General features: G+C 35.0%; 2 protein-coding genes across 7 annotated transcripts in view; one reads left to right on the forward strand and one right to left on the reverse strand.

Annotated features, from left to right (window-relative positions):
• ANO3 (anoctamin 3) overlaps nt 1-16,802 on the forward strand; it is a 472,830-nt gene that overhangs the window by 367,829 nt on the left and 88,199 nt on the right. For all 6 annotated transcript variants that reach the window (XM_063711053.1, XM_063711054.1, XM_031016410.3 and 3 more), the window contains one exon: nt 3,348-3,408. In XM_063711053.1, the coding sequence (XP_063567123.1) occupies nt 3,348-3,408 (61 nt within the window). The remainder of the gene's footprint in view (nt 1-3,347; nt 3,409-16,802) is intronic.
• On the reverse strand, nt 3,473-14,911 carry MUC15 (mucin 15, cell surface associated). The gene is made up of 5 exons (XM_004050838.5): nt 14,710-14,911; nt 9,729-9,816; nt 7,859-8,590; nt 5,895-6,044; nt 3,473-4,003 (listed from the first exon to the last, which is right to left on the reverse strand). Exons 2-5 carry the CDS (start codon nt 9,769-9,771, stop codon nt 3,843-3,845), a joined length of 1,086 nt encoding a protein of 361 aa, XP_004050886.5. The 5' UTR covers nt 9,772-9,816; nt 14,710-14,911; the 3' UTR covers nt 3,473-3,842.

The raw sequence follows: 16,802 nt of genomic DNA on the forward strand, positions 1-16,802 counted from the left end.
CAGATTTCTGGACCCCGTATCCTGAAATTTAGAATCAATTGGTCAAGGGTGAGGCCTCAAACTCTCTATGTTAACAAGTTCCTCAGGTGACTCTAATTTCTAGGACCAAATTTTTTAAAAGATACGTGGAGAATAGTCTAATCAAGACTGCATTTTTTATGTAGCTTCTGCCCAGGTCCAGCAAATAAAATGATTATTCAGGTTTTACCCTGCCCAAGAGGTGAGGAATGAGGAAGTGAAAGGGATTGACCTTCAGCTTCAATTCTGACTCCCTGCCTTCCAAGTCTCGAGTAATAGCTCTGCATACATGGTTGAATCTGCCAAGGAGGCACCTTGTTCTCCTTATCCTGGAGAGACTTTAGTGGGATGTAAGTGGCATTTTTCAGAGCCTTATGTTTTTCTGAACCTATAAAGTAACTTTAGAGCAAGACCCAGCAGGTATCATGGAGAAAACATAGACTTTCAGCTTCCAAACTAATCAGATATATATCTCTTTAACAGTACCCACATTTTTTGATTTGTAGGCACACTCAGTTCTTCAAGAGAAATCGGGTGTCAAAGAAAATGGACAATTTGTACTTAAATCAAGCTTTTAGGCTAAGTTTGCTACCTTCTTTATATATTATGCCTAGTCATATTAACAATGTTGAACAAGCCAGCCGCGGTGGCTCACGCCAGTAATCCCAGCGCTTTGGGAGGCTGAGGCGGGCGGATCACGAGCTCAGGAGATCGAGACCATCCTGGCTAAGACAGTGAAACCCTGTCTCTACTAAAAATACAAAAAATTAGCCGAGCGTGGTGGATCACGAGCTCAGGAGATCGAGACCATCCTGGCTAAGACAGTGAAACCCTGTCTCTACTAAAAATACAAAATTTAGCCGAGCGTGGTGGCGGGCGCCTGTAGTCCCAGCTACTCGGGAGGCTGAGGCAGGAGAATGGCGTGAACCCAGGAGACAGAGCTTACAGTGAGCCGAGATCACGCCACTGCTCTCCAGCCTGGGCAACAGAGCGAGACTCTGTCTCAAAAAAAAAAAAAAGTTGAACAAAATGCTTGCCATGGGTCCCTCTATTCATAAAGGCAAGCTGTTTTTCTAATAAAATAATTTAATGTATTACATATTTAATTATATGTGTAGGACAGTGTAGGACAAGATTCTTTTTGCTTTTAGAAAAATCTGCTGTGCTGCTTATGGAATTTTCTCAATATTTCATCTGGAGTTTCTTCAGTATAACAAGTGCTCTTGTCCTATTAGACAGAAGGCCACTTATCACTTAATTCTTCTGTCAATCACCCATGATCTAAGCTTGAGCCATTCACAGTAAGCTTGACTCTTCCTTCATTCTTTTTCCCATTTTCATTCAGCAGCTCATATGTCAGCACCCTAAATAAAGCCCTTAACATCTCAAGCTATAACCACAGACCTCGAACTGTTCCTGTTGTCTCTATGATCTCCCATATCATAATACATCCCATGTGTAATAACTTGGTAACTCTAACACATGATTAAACACTGTTGTACTCTTCCTTAGAGCAAGTTCTGAAGTCTTCTCTAATGCTCCTTCTAGCTTTATCTCCCATTAGATGTATATAATCCCACATTACAAGAATATTACATGTACTCCAACTTTATCTCATGAAGGTGTTCCTAAACTATTAATGTTTAAATGTATTGACTTGAAATGCCTGAAAGATTTGTTAGCAAACCTAGTAAGAAAAAAATGAGAAGCATTTTAAAGGAAAATACTACACAAACTATGATAACACATTCATGTGTTATCTATGATAACACATATGAGCTATGATATGAACTATGATAGCACATTCATGCAACACAATTGCTACTAAGGATGGCTTTTTATTTGCCACTTTTCTAAAAGCATGGTTATTTCTAGAGCAGGGAAGGGCCATTATTTCTTGGTGATCTTTAAATCCCCATGTGTAAAGTCTGTTCTAACACTCTAAGAGACTGTTTCCTGTGTGATGTTGGTTTACAAAGGAAAACAGACAGCTGTTCAGCTGTTCAGCAGCCTCAGGTGCCTCTGTGGGACGTCTTGAGAAATAAAAATTCTTGACTCCCTGCTGGGTATAATTTTATGAGCTCTGTGGGAGAATTTCTTTATGATCCTTTTCTCTCCTGATATAAATGTACACTGATGATTGTTTTGAAAACCGATTTTTATATTATTTTTTAGAAATACCGTGCCTTAACCAACAATGAATTTTAGAGCCATATGGGACATTTTGCACCTATCCACCAACCTTCAAAGGGAGCGCATCTTTTCTATGATGATATTATCAATAATGCCACATTATAGGAAAATACATTTTATGATGACTTGCTTTACATATATTTTGCAGTGTGTTCCAGATGTTACAACTGAAATACGTATTACTGTTGTTTTAATGCTCCCATTGAGCACCCTCTGGATGTCAGATTGAACAAGGAGGACACCATTCCATTCCAGCTTTCCTTATAATACTGTTCTTTAACCCATGATTGTCCTCACCCTCCTGTGAGGAAAATGCCCCTATTTTCTCTATCGTTTCTATGGAATTTTTGTGCTGGCCAGACATTTTTTGTCTTCACTGTGTTAGTTTAATTTCTCTCACTAAGTTACATATATACTGAGGGCATTATGCAAATGCAAACAAGCAAAGGTAAATTGAATTTATACTTTATTAAAATCAAACAATACAAGCCTTAAAATTTGATTCAATAACATTATAAAACTATGCATCCTTTATGAAGTTTCAGTTGATATCTGATTAAAAAACACTTTGTTTCATAAGTGTCCAGTGATTTATGAAACTTTTAAAACAAATTAAGATGGGATTTATTACATCTTATAGCCATTATTGGACCCATTCTACATTTTGAAAGACTAAAAGAATAGGGTTAGCTGTGGGAAATGCTGGCTCACTGGAAGAATCCTGCATTTTCCAACTTCCCCACTCCTAGAAGTTTTGCTAACAGGAATTGCAACTAGGAATGCCTCACCTGAAAAACTAATTTCATACAACTTTCATTAAGTAGTTTGACAATCTGTGACCCACAAATACTTCCATAGAATGGTAGAATTATTTATAATCAGAAATGATGGTGGGGTATAAAGGGAATCAAGAGAGGAGAGAAGAGGGCTAATGTTGTTTCTTCACCTCTCCCCATGAGAAAAATCATGTGAAATTGTTGCAAGATCCATGAAAGGAATTCATATATAATATTTCTGTACTATAAAATAATATGATTCTATTTGAGAAAAAATCATAGTACCTGAGTGCAAACAGTATTCACTGGCTTATTATAATCAATTTGCATGACTAATATTTCTGTTTGTTTTCTACTCAGGTGACATATTTGTTTGATAATGGAGGGACAGTCTTCTTTGCTATTTTTATGGCAATATGGGGTAAGTACTTTCTTCATTACTTTCTATCCCTTATTTTCTGAAGCTGTTTCTGTGTTACACACACACACACACACACACACACACACACACACACCATGAATCAATTCAAAAATAAAGCCTCTAGGTTGGTACTTGCTTTGTTTGCTCTCTTCATACATTCAGTGCTTCTTTAGGAATTTAACTCTTGATCTCATCCTCTAATCTCTAAAACCTAGACTTTCCTACATCAAGGAACATATTTTTTCTACCAAAGGAAGGTGGTAATTAAAAACAAACTGAAACATACTAGAATCCAAATTAATCTTCTTATATTATTGCTTATGAAACTGATGCTCAGTAAAAAGTTGTTTGATATTTCCATTCATCTTTTTTAACCTTATGGTTCATACATTTAGGGATGCAGAATCTATTCCATTATGATTGAGCTGTTAGTTCTATACAGGAGTATGAAGTGGAGGTATGTCATCCATAGGAATGCCATCACGTGCATTTTCTTCACTTTCTGGCATGGCTGAATCATTCAAAGTTGGATTGTAGTAGCTAGAATTCCCAAAACTCACATCATAAGGTTCCGGTGCATTGTCCAATTGCAGAACTAAAAAAGTAACAAAATAATACTGTTTCACAGTGATACTCTGAAAGATTCATGTTCAGGCATCCACCAAGTTATAGGAATTATTCTAGATGAGAAAATAAATATATTTTTATATGGGCTTTTTAGATTTTAGTTTTAAAATTTTAAATAAGTAGATGTTTTTCAAGCTTCATTTTTTTATAAGACTAAGAGTACAGTTTTACTTCCAAAATTTTACTGTTGATGGACTCAAAGTAAAGGAACTAAAGAAGAGACCAGTATAGTATATCAATACCTTGCATAAAGAAGTGTAGACCATACCTCATTGACTTTTGAATCTTGTGATTTCAAAGCCTTGTCAGCATGTTCAGAATTTGTCACTTCTGGTGTAAAATTTTTTTAAGTGAAGTCAATAATTTTTAAATTAATGTTATTGTTTTACCAAATATCACAGTATCTTGATGGCTAAACCATTTAAGGTGGAGGAGATAAAAAAAGTATTTGTGGGAGCTTATGTTTTCTTCTGATCAATTCAAGTTACCATGTACTTGAGGTTTTCTGATTGTTGATATGGAAATTTAGTTTTCTTTTAAAACAAATAGTCATTATTTCCTAAAGATCTTGAATTCATTTTCAAAGCAAAATTGGACATGCTCTTGGTATCTTAAAGTACTACAAGCAGTAACTAATTATTAATTACATCAGTAAACTATTCACTTAGGTATCATCATTTGCTTATCTACTTATTCCTGTAGCCATCTGTTTACAAATTGGGCTCCCAGGAACCTTAGGTCTTTGGGAGAGGTGTCTCAAAGCTGTCTTCGATGGATAAAACAGTTGTTGTGGATTGAGTTATTCTTTTATGCCTCTATCACAGCAGTTTAGATTGTATCAATTTTTGATAGATTGAGTTTTTACATGAGATTACATGTAAAGACAAGATTCAAAGGTTAAAAAATGGTTGAAAACCACCGTTATAAATCCTATCCTTTAATTTTTGAAGAATGGTACTTTTTGTTTTGTATTAGTTCCTAGAAACTCATAATCAGAATTCAGTTACATTTATAATTTACAGATTTGGTTCTGAATATGAGAAATATATCAGTTATATCTGAACTCATCAAAACTCAAAGTCAGTAAGACTTCATCAATGGGACCCACCAGAAGCATTTAATTATTTGTTATGGTGACAAGAATCCCTTGTGCAAACCAGAAAACACGTATTTTTTTCCCTGAAGTATAAAACTGCAGATGAACCAAGCATTAAAACAAATATCAAATTGATATTATATTATTAAAGCACAAACTGACAACTTTATTTTTAGTATACATATTTCTCATTCATAGATATTATGGTTGGCTTTTTCCATCATATGAGTGGAAAATTCCTGAATTAAGGTATAATGTGACTGTGTGTGCAAATATGCAACTTTTAGATGCTTGTTTTAGCGCCTCATTAAGATGGTTGATGGAGGGCTGCTGTGTCTGCATAAACTTTAAAAGAGCTCCAAATTAGAATCAGTCTTTGTTCAAATTATTGCTACTTAATGGTCTAACAATGGCAAGGAATAGCTTTGCCGTCACTTGCTAACAAAACTGGTCATTTTTTCCTGAATGTCCTACCATTCATTATCTTCCAATTTTATACATATGTTTAGATTCTTGGATTATTATTTAAAACCAATTTTGATGCAATGAGCAACAGTTCAAATGTTTTTCAAATTTCACTCACAGGTCTATAATTATTTTGGTTTTGTTCTTTGATAAACAGAAGGTGGAACAGAATAAGTCTTTAGTTTGTTCATTCATATGAATTCTTTTGGAATTACATTCTAGGCAATGCAGTGAACATTGGCATCCACATTTAATTAAAACCACTGTGCCCAGGTGAAGTATTGAAAATAGATTTTACCTGGTTCATTTCTGTCGTCATAAAGTCGCCGATGGGAAAATGAATCCGTTTTCCTTTTTCCACACAACAAGTAGCCCACAAGAGTAAGCAATGAGACACCCAGAATAGCACCTAAAATGGCCCCGAATACTATTCCTGTATTTCTATTTTCTACAGGACAAAAAAAATTTAAAGAAATATAAAATAATTATTCAAAGAACCAAACTCTATACATGTGAACTTTCCATATACCAAAGAATGTTTAACATTTTAAAATTAGATAATGATGTGTTTCTCTGTGTGTGGGTGTGTGTGTGTGGGTGTGTGTGTGTGTCTTATAAAGTACTATTTGGGATATATGGGCAAACATATTTGTTGATAAAACCACACTTCTAATTTTTAATTACATTGAAATACTTCTAAGTCTTAGCTCTATAGCCGTGTCTTGTGTCTTGTTCTTATTAACATCAGTGGCACTGAAATGCCATGTGCATACTCCATTAAGATCTAATATCAGTGTTGAACTTTAATGATGAAATGAACTTTGCACTTGTTTCTGTAAATAATTCAAAGGTTAAAAGCCAATAGGAGTAAGTGGGTAATAGAAAATGAGTCCACAATAAACAAATAAGAAGTCACTACAAGGAAAAATCAGTGTATCCTGATAGAAGGTATTTCCAAACACCACAAATAAACCAAGGCAAGATAACTTCAGTGCCTTGCATATCAAGAAAAGTTGTCTAGGCCTGAGCTTACGGGAGTTCAAAATTTCACTGTATTATTCTTTTCACTCGGTATCTTATTTGAAGACTAAATTTTCAATAAACTAAATGTTCTCTGAACTGAAATTTAGCACATTTCTCTTTTTTCTTCTCTTTTTTTGAGGGACTCATTAATTAGGTAGGCAAAGGGTCTTGCAGGGTCTCTGATTCTATATAAAATCTCATTTCTAAAAAAATTAATTTTCATGTTAGAGTACAGTAAACTTGTTACTAAAAGAGAAGTAAGCTAACTAAATTTTTTTTTACATAAAATAGCAATGGTAAGAGTAAGTACTCAGTATTCACAATATGTATATTAGGTTTAGATAGACAAAAGAGAGGAAGCATTTTTAAAAATGACAAGATATGTTAAAATCATAGTTAAATGTACATATACAATATATTGATCGTGGTATTATAAAAAGCCTATATTTCAGAATTTAAAACTTTTCCTACACACTGGCAACAACATTCAAACAGGAATTTGTATATATGATTTGGTTTTTACATTACTAATATAATCCTTAAGTAAACCACACTGGAAGTGAGTTCTTGGAGGAAAACAAATTATTAAAAAAAATTTCAAGGGGGGAAAATACATTAGACCTCAAAAAACAAAACAAGAATGAATTATTAAAACTTAGTTATTTTTTTTCATTTTATGGAAAAATGTAAAACAATTTTTATGTTTCAAATGGAAAAGATTGACATAATCCTTAAATGAAACATAAAAATGTCCACATAATAAATTGTTTGTGATTGTGACAGATAATTTATAAATTAATTACTTTGTTCAACTTTTTAAAAAATATATATATACACACACACACACATATATATATATAAGTTCAGTTGTATAGTATTCACATGAGCATGTGAAATTTCAGGTAGTCTTTTCAAGATTCATTGAAAATTGTTACCTAGTATCTCAAAGCTGTACCATTGCTTCAGTCTCCATCTTTTCTTGACCTAACCTAGCTTCACATTTTGTCCCATTGTCTCCTTACACTCCCAAAGAGAAATGACTAGTATATGTTCACTGAAGCCCTAAAACCACTTCACTATTTCTAGTGACTATAATGATCATCCCTCAAAAGTGAGAAAATCCATGCTATTGTGTTCTCTTCTATTTTTCCAGCATGGTGATTCCTTAGACTTACTCTGCATGACTTATTTGGAATTTCAGTTTCACACAAAAGGAAAGTTAAATTCATTTATATTTACCTTTCTGGGGATCTGACGTATTTGGAAAGAGTTTTGAATTATTGGTGAATTTTAAGGTAGGCTGTAGAGTTGTTTTTTCTTGATAAGGGGTAAACCCAGTGAAGCTATCACTGTTTGTGGTAAGCCATCCACTTGGTTCCACTATCAAGGGGGTCACAGATGGAGAAGTTGGTTCTGAAGAGAGGATGCTAACTGTAATGGAACTGTTATCAGGAGTTTTCACGGTGTCATTGACCAAAGACCATGTGAAGTTTTCTGAAGACAGAGCAGGTGTAGCATTGGGATGTGCTGAGATGGGCAAAGGATCTTCATCTGCTATAGGTGCATTCCAAGGCACTTTAGAAACAAAGCTATGGATCAAGGGAGGGCTTGTGGAAATGGTAGATGTGGGTTTTAGACTGCCCAAAGAATGCTCTGCTGACGAGTTACTGGAGAAATCTGTTATTCCATGGCTGTTGTTGGGTAGACTCAAAGGAGGGGAATGACTCGCCTTGAGATTTGAGGTGGTTATATTTTCTTTATCTGAGTTTAAGTTTACTTCACTTTCCAAAGAAATAGGTTTATTTTCCATTGTTTTAAAAACTTCTGCAATGTTCTGTGTTGTGTTTATGTCTTGATTTTCTTTTCCATGGCTCCCCGATAGAAGTGAGTAAAACAACGTTGAAATCAACAGAATTTTGGCTAAGGCCAACATTGTAGGCTTCTTTGGTATTGGTTTTTTTTTAAAGGAATCTGAAAGAAAATAACCATCATTTGAATTCCTTAAATAAAATATTCTGAGTTTTTAAATGGATCTATATATTTTAAAGTGATAAAAATCTAGACATAATATAGAGATGGTAATATCATATTTTTATTCCAAAATTGCTTATTTTGGATTATGTACTTAAATTAGTGCCATTGAGTACTGCTTTCTACGTAATCTTTCTTCCTTCCTTGCTTCTAGGGAAATGCCATGCAAAAACTTCCTCAAGCCACACACTGCTATTTCAAAGACCATTTAGCTTGGGAAAAGGTGGAAGAAAACCATAAAAACCCACCCACTCACACATACACGTATATTTAAAACATGTATATGAACTGTTAAATAACATTTTAAAAATATTGTAAATATAGACCATGTAGAGCTGGCTGATTTCTTCAATCTATTTAAGAAAACGCATTCTTTATAAAGATGTCATTTGAAATATTTATTATGAAAATGACATTACTGACTATACATTAAATGCACCATATATTAGATTTTTTAAAAGTGAGTCAGTCAGGAATACCCTTGAATACATTTTATTAGCATCTAGTTTGAATTATTTGAATTTGAATGTATCCCTTTTCCACAATACTTTTCATTTCATGATGTCCTTCTTGCTACTTAATCCCTAACTGGGGAGATTCAGAAGCCTTCTAGATTTAAGGATATTCTTTAATCTTACTCTCTTATTTTATAAAAGAAGAATATGGTTGGAGTGTGTGTGGAAAAATAAGCTAGATAATTGCAGATTGGGTCCTGGTCTCCAATCCAGGCACATCATTCGCCTCTTAAGGGTGGAAGTGCCACAATTCATAAATAGGGTGATATAGGAAAATGTTTTGAAATCAGATTTATATTAAAATTCTGGCTTCTGACACAAATAACTCATGAAAAATAATCACCATAATAAGCAGTTGCTTTATCATCATTATAATAAACTAACTTCAGAGTGTTGTTCTGAATACTGAATGGGCTGACTTAGGTAGCAGCACTCTAAACAATATCTAGCCTAAAGTAAACACTTAATAGATGCTAACCTCCATTTAATATTCAAATATAATAATATATCTATAGTGTCTTTTTGGTTACAAAGTTTACAGTATCATCTTATTTGATACTTACAACAATCCCTTGATGTGGCAAGAATAGATTGTATTATGCCCATTTTGCAGATGAAGAAACTGAAGCTCACAATGGCTAGTAACAGAAGCTGGAAAATGAAAGAGGCAATATTTAAAGCCAAGTCAACTGACTCCAATCTCATTAGAGGCTAAAATTTGAAGTGCTTTTAATGGAAAATTTACTTTAAAAAAATAGACTTTTTTTCTTAAGCAATAAAATCTGAGTAATGATTTCATGTTTTTGAATTGAACCTTATTTTTCACTGAAAGCCTCCATGCTGAGAGAGGAAAAGGGAGGAGGTACAACTGCTGTTACTTAGTTCTTGTATTGTGTGCCATTTCTCAACAGCTCTCTGAAATTTTTACAAATATTTTCAGCCTTGTTGATTTTTCATTAGGGTCTACAGAGCTTCTAAACACTCCCACTAGTTATGTGTTGATTTTAAGTAGCAAGTCCTCTCTTACATAATGATTTCTCACATGTGGTACAACGTAAATATATCTATAATATATGTTAGTTATCTTCAAAATCTGATACTTCTCTTCAAAAGCTTTTAGCAAGCAATTGCATAACCATATACTTCTAGAATTTTAGACATATTGTATCTTCCATGCCCTGTGGTTATCACTTAAGAAAAATCTACTTAAAAAGAAAAGCTGGCAGACATATGAGAACATTCATAGCGGCATTATTTATAAGAGCCTCAAACCTAAGTGTTCATTAGTAACAGATTGGATAATAAACTGTGGTATATTCAGATAGTGAAAATTGACAGGCTAGAGCTGCATGCAACGACATGGATGATTATCACAAACATAATGCACTGCTTGAAACACCAGTTGTATTGTGTGATTTCATGTATATGAAGTTCAAAAACAGGCAAAAAGCTACAATGTTACGATTGGGAAAGGGCTTTATTACTGGAAGTAAACAGAATTGATTGGGTGGAGCATGGAAGGACGTTGTGTGCTGGTGATACTCTATTTCTCAACCTGATTGTGATTACATAGGTGTTTGTATTTGTGATCATTCTGCTTATTGATATTTCATTCACTTTTCTGTGACAACTAAGAAATTTAGATTGTTCTAAAAATGTTTAACATAATTGGAAAGTATATTACTATTATGCATTTGATATATCAGCTGCTTTACATATTTTCCATTTAATGCTAACCAAAAATAAACAAATGGTGAAGAAGGGCTTATTAATCCCACTTTACAGATGATTAAGTGGGACATAAATAATGTAAGTAATGTGTCCAAGGACACACAGCTAGTAACTGAGAGATCGGATTTGGATTCAAACCTTGACGTGTCTGATTTAAAGCTAGTGAGCATTCATCTTTGTAACATAAGTTGCAAAGGAATATAGAATTTGGTACACAGCTGCTTTTTAGAACTTCTTCCTACCATAGTTTTTTGTTTTAATACAGCCTCTCCAAATTTAATTATTTTAACCAGAGCAGTTTATAATCCCATTTTTACAAAACACTGATAATATAAGTCTTTCTATCTTCAAAGAACCCATTAAATACACTAAATATGCTTTTGCTGTAATTTAAGAAAATCACGACAACTGTCTATTATGGTTTCTAGATGGACATCTTTACCATGAGGTTTACAGATTAGCATTTACAAAGCATGAATGATTATCTCTGGCACCTGTAGTTGACCAATATTTACTTAAATTGATGCCTCACCTAGTGTGTTTAAAATATAATTCAGTTTAGTTTAAAAATAGTTATGTGTACCTTTTCAGAAACATCTCTCTCCTGTAAACTCTGCAAAGTTCACAGCAAACATAATGCTCCTTTTCATTATCTACTGCATGTGATCTAATTTGTCAATTGTACTTAGCCACTATTTTCAACATTATTATGGCATTCGATTTATTTTCTCTATATCTAGTTGTTTTGCTATTTTTCTCTTCCTAATAAAGTGGTCACCAGTGGGGGGAAAAATGTCGTTAGCTGTTCTTCTATTTTTCTTATAATATTATGTGAGAGACATGGCATTGAGCTTTCATTCCCTGCCTGTAATGAAAATCTACACATCAAGAGTCAATAAAGTGAATTCTGTTGTTCCTGTTTCACCTTGCCTGTGACATTGAACCACCAAGGGGATCTCTCATTCCTTTACCCAGCTTTTGATTGTAACTTGAAAACCTAGGGTATCAACACCCCAAACGTGCGAAGCACTCTGTTACTGCCTATAATTTATCTCCCAGGAAAAGGAGAGAAATGGAAGAGAGGGGTAGTTCAGTATGTTGTGAATACTATTAAATATTTATGGTTTATTCAGAAATTTATACACTACAGATAAGGCTTTTGTGAAGACGTATTGTCCTGACATTGCAGTAGGGACAAGTTTGCCTCTGCTGCCCGGCTTCTAGGAGAGCCAGGTTACGCCACTTACTCAGGTCCCTTTCATCTTAAAGTTGTAGAAGCAGCCAGGAATTGAAGTCATCCGCTATTCAGAACCCCACCATGAAATTTTGCTGGAGTAAGGTCCAGGAGATTTGGCCGAAGTTTGACCTCATGCCAACTGAACAAAGCACATTGCAAGTGACAGAAGCCTAATGGAGGTGGGACAGCAACTCCAGAGGGCAACAAATGAAATCTATATATATTTTACTTTTGTGTGTGCTTTCCTTTTAGCCTCTCTCCATCTCTGGAGTTCAAATATCTAACTCTATGTTATATACTTGCTTTATAAAGCTGAAATGATGATGGATTATGGATGGTATCCCTGAGTGCACCCAAGTTCATCTGTCAGCCAGGTGCACTGTGGGGGCAGACAGAAGGTGGGATGAAAGAAACATAGAATTGCAGAGGGAGAGAAATCAGGAGAACCCAGTAATGATTTCACCTCCTGATCTTTGCCTCTTTTTGCATCTGGGTGGTAGCTCCTAAGAGAAATTTTGAAGTTATAAAATAGAGGTTTAGGATCATCACAAACTCGAAAACCTTCTAAGGGTAGAATTACTATAAAGTGAACAGAGAAAGAAAGGAGGATTTCCAGTTCCTTTGTGATACCTTAAATACAGATTCTAAACTTTCCTGTATATATTAACATTTTTTTGTTTTAAAATTTAACTAGTTTTAAAATATATTTTCATAGTGTCACTGTTTTAGAACAACTCCTCTACAGAGGGAGAATGAACACGACTTTCGCCTTCTTTGTTATTGGCACTGGAAAGTGGTTTCACATTACTACTTTTGTATGGAGGGCTGCAGAAGGTGATGAGAAAAAACAAAAACAAAAAACACCTCTGGCCAGTAAGGGAAGCAAACCCACATTCACTGTCCATATTTTTGCTTCCTCTTAAATGCATAAAGTCATTATTCTGTCCAGGCTCTCTGTGGAAATCATGTGTCATACTTATTTTATACCAAGCTTTGGAAATAAGGAGATGTCCTGGTTTATGTCAGGGAATTAACCCATGTAAGGGCAAAGAAATGCTAGTCATTCTAAACAGAATCAAAATCAGAAATCCTAAATAGAATCATCAGTTCAGGTATACTGCAGGCATAATATAAAAACATGTTTCTAGAGTAAAATCACTGATGACTATCAATTGGGCTGCCTTTTCTCCAAGCTGTGTTTGATCATTTCTTCTCACAGATCTTAGGCTACAAATTAAGACAGATGGGTTTTGTTTGTCTCTCAAAGAAAACTCTGTCTGCTATGTAGCTAACATCTCAGGAAGAACTTGAGTGTTACTCTGAGTGACTTTTTCCAATGTTGGACAGTATTTTTAGTTTCCTAAATTCAAGAGCAACAATAAATGAGGACATAAGACATCCTTCTAAAAATGCCTCTTTTATGAGAGGGTTTTGGAAGCGTAACCAACTAGAAAAAGGATTGTGACTGAGAAACTTAGGCCTCTCATTTTACTTTTATTTGATGTAAAAAGAAAGAAAAAATAAAAAAGAAAAGACTGGCTTTCTTTCAAGAAAAAAACAAATTTCAGAAGTTTGAGAACATTATTCTGGCTAAAAGACTTAGGCTACGTAACTACAGGAAAAATGTAGAGTTTGTCATATGACCTGCTACCTTGGGAGTTTTCAGTCATAAACTTCAATACTTAAATAATTAGTGATGACTGTCAAGCTTAGAAAGAAAGAAAGTTTCTCTGAAAGGAAAGTTCTAGATCAAAATTTTCAAGCATAGGGTTTCCAGCCTTCTGTATCATACTGTAATGTCTATAGGAGCAGCCTCTACAGATTAAATAGAAAGTAGATAAATGGAAATCAGCATTCTTTTAATAAAAAAAGAGGCTTATATAGCCACAAAATGAAAATAATTTTAAGAAATTTTACCACATTTTCATTTCATAGGATGTTTTCTGTAGTAACTGATGTAACCTTTTAGATTTCCAGTGAAAGTTAGACATGTACACATATCATGCTAAATAATTACACGTACTGTACAACAGTTTCCCAACTTTTTAATTAAGAAAATCTTTGAAAAATATTTATAGAAGCTTCTAATCTATTTTATTAGAAGATTTTTTCCAAAACTATTCTAATACTTAAAGCAAAAACCTCTAATACTTAAAGCAAAAACCTTTCAGCACAAATGCATAATTTAAATCTAAGATTCAATTTATATTCATGCTGCCACTTCCACTTTAAACATTTTGAAATCTTTACTAAGATCTGACTTAAGAAAATTCTATTTCATAGTCACGTATGTTTTAAATAAGTCTTTTATTTAACTCTTCTGCTGGTTCCGTAATCTAGAAAATTTGGCAGTAATTTTTAAAGCTAACTCATTTAGGAGTGCAAATACTCATTCGGAAGGTCATTACTTAATAAAACAACTACTTGTCTCTGCAAGGATTGCCGTAGCTACTTGCCAGGCTGTTCTGTCAAAGTTGAGACCACTGCGATTCTTTTTGGTAAATAATCAAGGAAGAGAGAGAGTAGAGAGTGAAAGAGAGAAAGCGAGAGACCTAAGTGACCCAACGCACACTTACCTTCAGGCTTAGGAGGTATTTACAATCAGGAACTGAAATATCACAGTTGTCCTGTCTGAAAGGAATCTGTCGTGCATTAGAGAAAACAGATGGGTTAAGTGTGACAATGTCGCACTGAGCAGGAGGGTGCCAGGGAAACAAAATTAGGTGGGGCTGGCTGTATCTTGCTTGTGTAACAGAGCGCCCAGGAACCTGACTGACCTGCTTCTCAGCTGTAAGCATTAAGATATCACCTCATTCAGGCCTTTAACAACAACAACAAAAGCCCAACCCTCCAGTTTTCATAGGTTGATCGTTTTAGCTTTGGGACAACGTATTACTCTCGTCAGCGGTAGCAAAACACGGGTCATCAATTTTTTTTTCACCCTAAGTGAAAAAAAGGACAAAGATTTTGGCAAAGTCATCTGGTATAGCAGGAATTTCTGACATGTGCTGGGCCCCCCGCTCCTTGCAGGTGAGGAATCCAAACAAGTCATGCCCTGCACTTGTTGCTCTATGCCAGCCCCACATTCTCTGAAATCATAAACAATTTTTCTGTACTCTAGTAGATTGCCCTATTTGTGTACTTAAAGCCTAAGTAGAGAAAATGTAATGGGGTCAGTGTGAGGCGTCTATTCTGAGGTCCACTGAAATTGTTTTTTTAAGAAACTCCTACTTAACACAAAGTGAATTAGTAGCATATATTGGGATCCCTGAGAACGCTGTGAGGTGTTACATGAAAAATAATCATCATGACTGAGATTCGGTTCCTTGCTGACTTTCAGGAGTTTGGAGAGGAACTGGGGCCTGAGAATGGCCATGTGATCCTCACTTATCCTAGGAGCCTTCTCGATTAAGTAGTTTCCACCCTGTGTTCTCTCTGGTTTACTCTCACTTTAGAAGCTGGAGAATTTCAGAAGTGCCCAGGTAATGCTTGATTAAATACTAGAGTTGAATAACAACTTGGCATACTTCCTACACTTCCTTTCAGAGCTTATGAAAGGGAGAAGAGTGAAACTGGGATCTTCCGCACATCAGCATTTGGGGATGGCGCCAAGGGCCGTTCAGCTCAATATGCCTGAGGTTCATACTTGGTTTCTGCTGCACAAGGAGATAGGTTTTCAACTGCTGAGCGAGAAACGAAACTTTAGCTAAAATGCAGGAGCTAGTAAGCTTCAAATGGAATGCAAAGAATCTGCCCAGTTAATTGGCCCGAGGAAAGAACAAGGTAATTCTATAGTTTTAAATTTTCTGAAGCCCAAAGGCCCCTTCAGAGTTTGATTAGAAATTAAACCAACCTCTAAAAAATATTGTCTCAAAAGATATTTAAGCTGTCTCTACTGTGGTACGAAGAAAAGCAGGTTAAATTTAATCAAACAGTTAGTTACTGAACAGTGGCTTACTAGAATTCAATGGCTTATTTTCAGATTAGCCACTTTTTAGGTAAAAATCCAACTAAATATATTTTCTGTTTGTAGTTAGAGAACTGAACATGATTGGGCAGGACCGGGTGCACCTTTTCCCTAGGCCTTTTCTGCAATATGTGGGGGAATATCATTATCCCCTTCTGCCTTAACCATAGTAATTGTGGCTTATACCAGGCATAAACATTGCAATGCACTTTTGCTATAGCTCTCCGTTTTCACTGCCATAAAAGTCCCGCTAATTTCTCGTCTTGCTTTTTCCTGAAGACCCTTTCTGTGGGCCCAGAATCCTATTCATCATTGCCCTCCTTACAATCATAATCAATTGATTAGACCTCACCCTAGAGATAAACCTTACCTACCCTCACTGTCTTGAGCACATCTGGAAATAAACTTATAAAATGTAAACTGTACATAAATTTAATGCCTCAGTTGTTACTTAGCTCACTTAGTTGTTATCAGAAACCTTTGTTTACTCATGGAGTTGGAGTTAAAAAGTAATTTCTAGCCAAACAAACAAGTTTCACTGAGATACAGTCCTAGGTTCTAGGTAAGACCAATCCCACTTTAGACCTCCTTTCTCCAGAGGAACTCCACAATAAGAGATAATTACCTGCAATTTCATCAGCAAACCCAGCTGAGATGACGCATTGTGCAGTGCTTGTATATTTTTTTTGGTACTTACCCACT

The sequence above is a fragment of the Gorilla gorilla genome, chromosome 9 (assembly GCF_029281585.2).
Source record: "Gorilla gorilla gorilla isolate KB3781 chromosome 9, NHGRI_mGorGor1-v2.1_pri, whole genome shotgun sequence".
In the NCBI taxonomy this organism is placed as follows: Eukaryota; Metazoa; Chordata; class Mammalia; order Primates; family Hominidae; genus Gorilla; species Gorilla gorilla.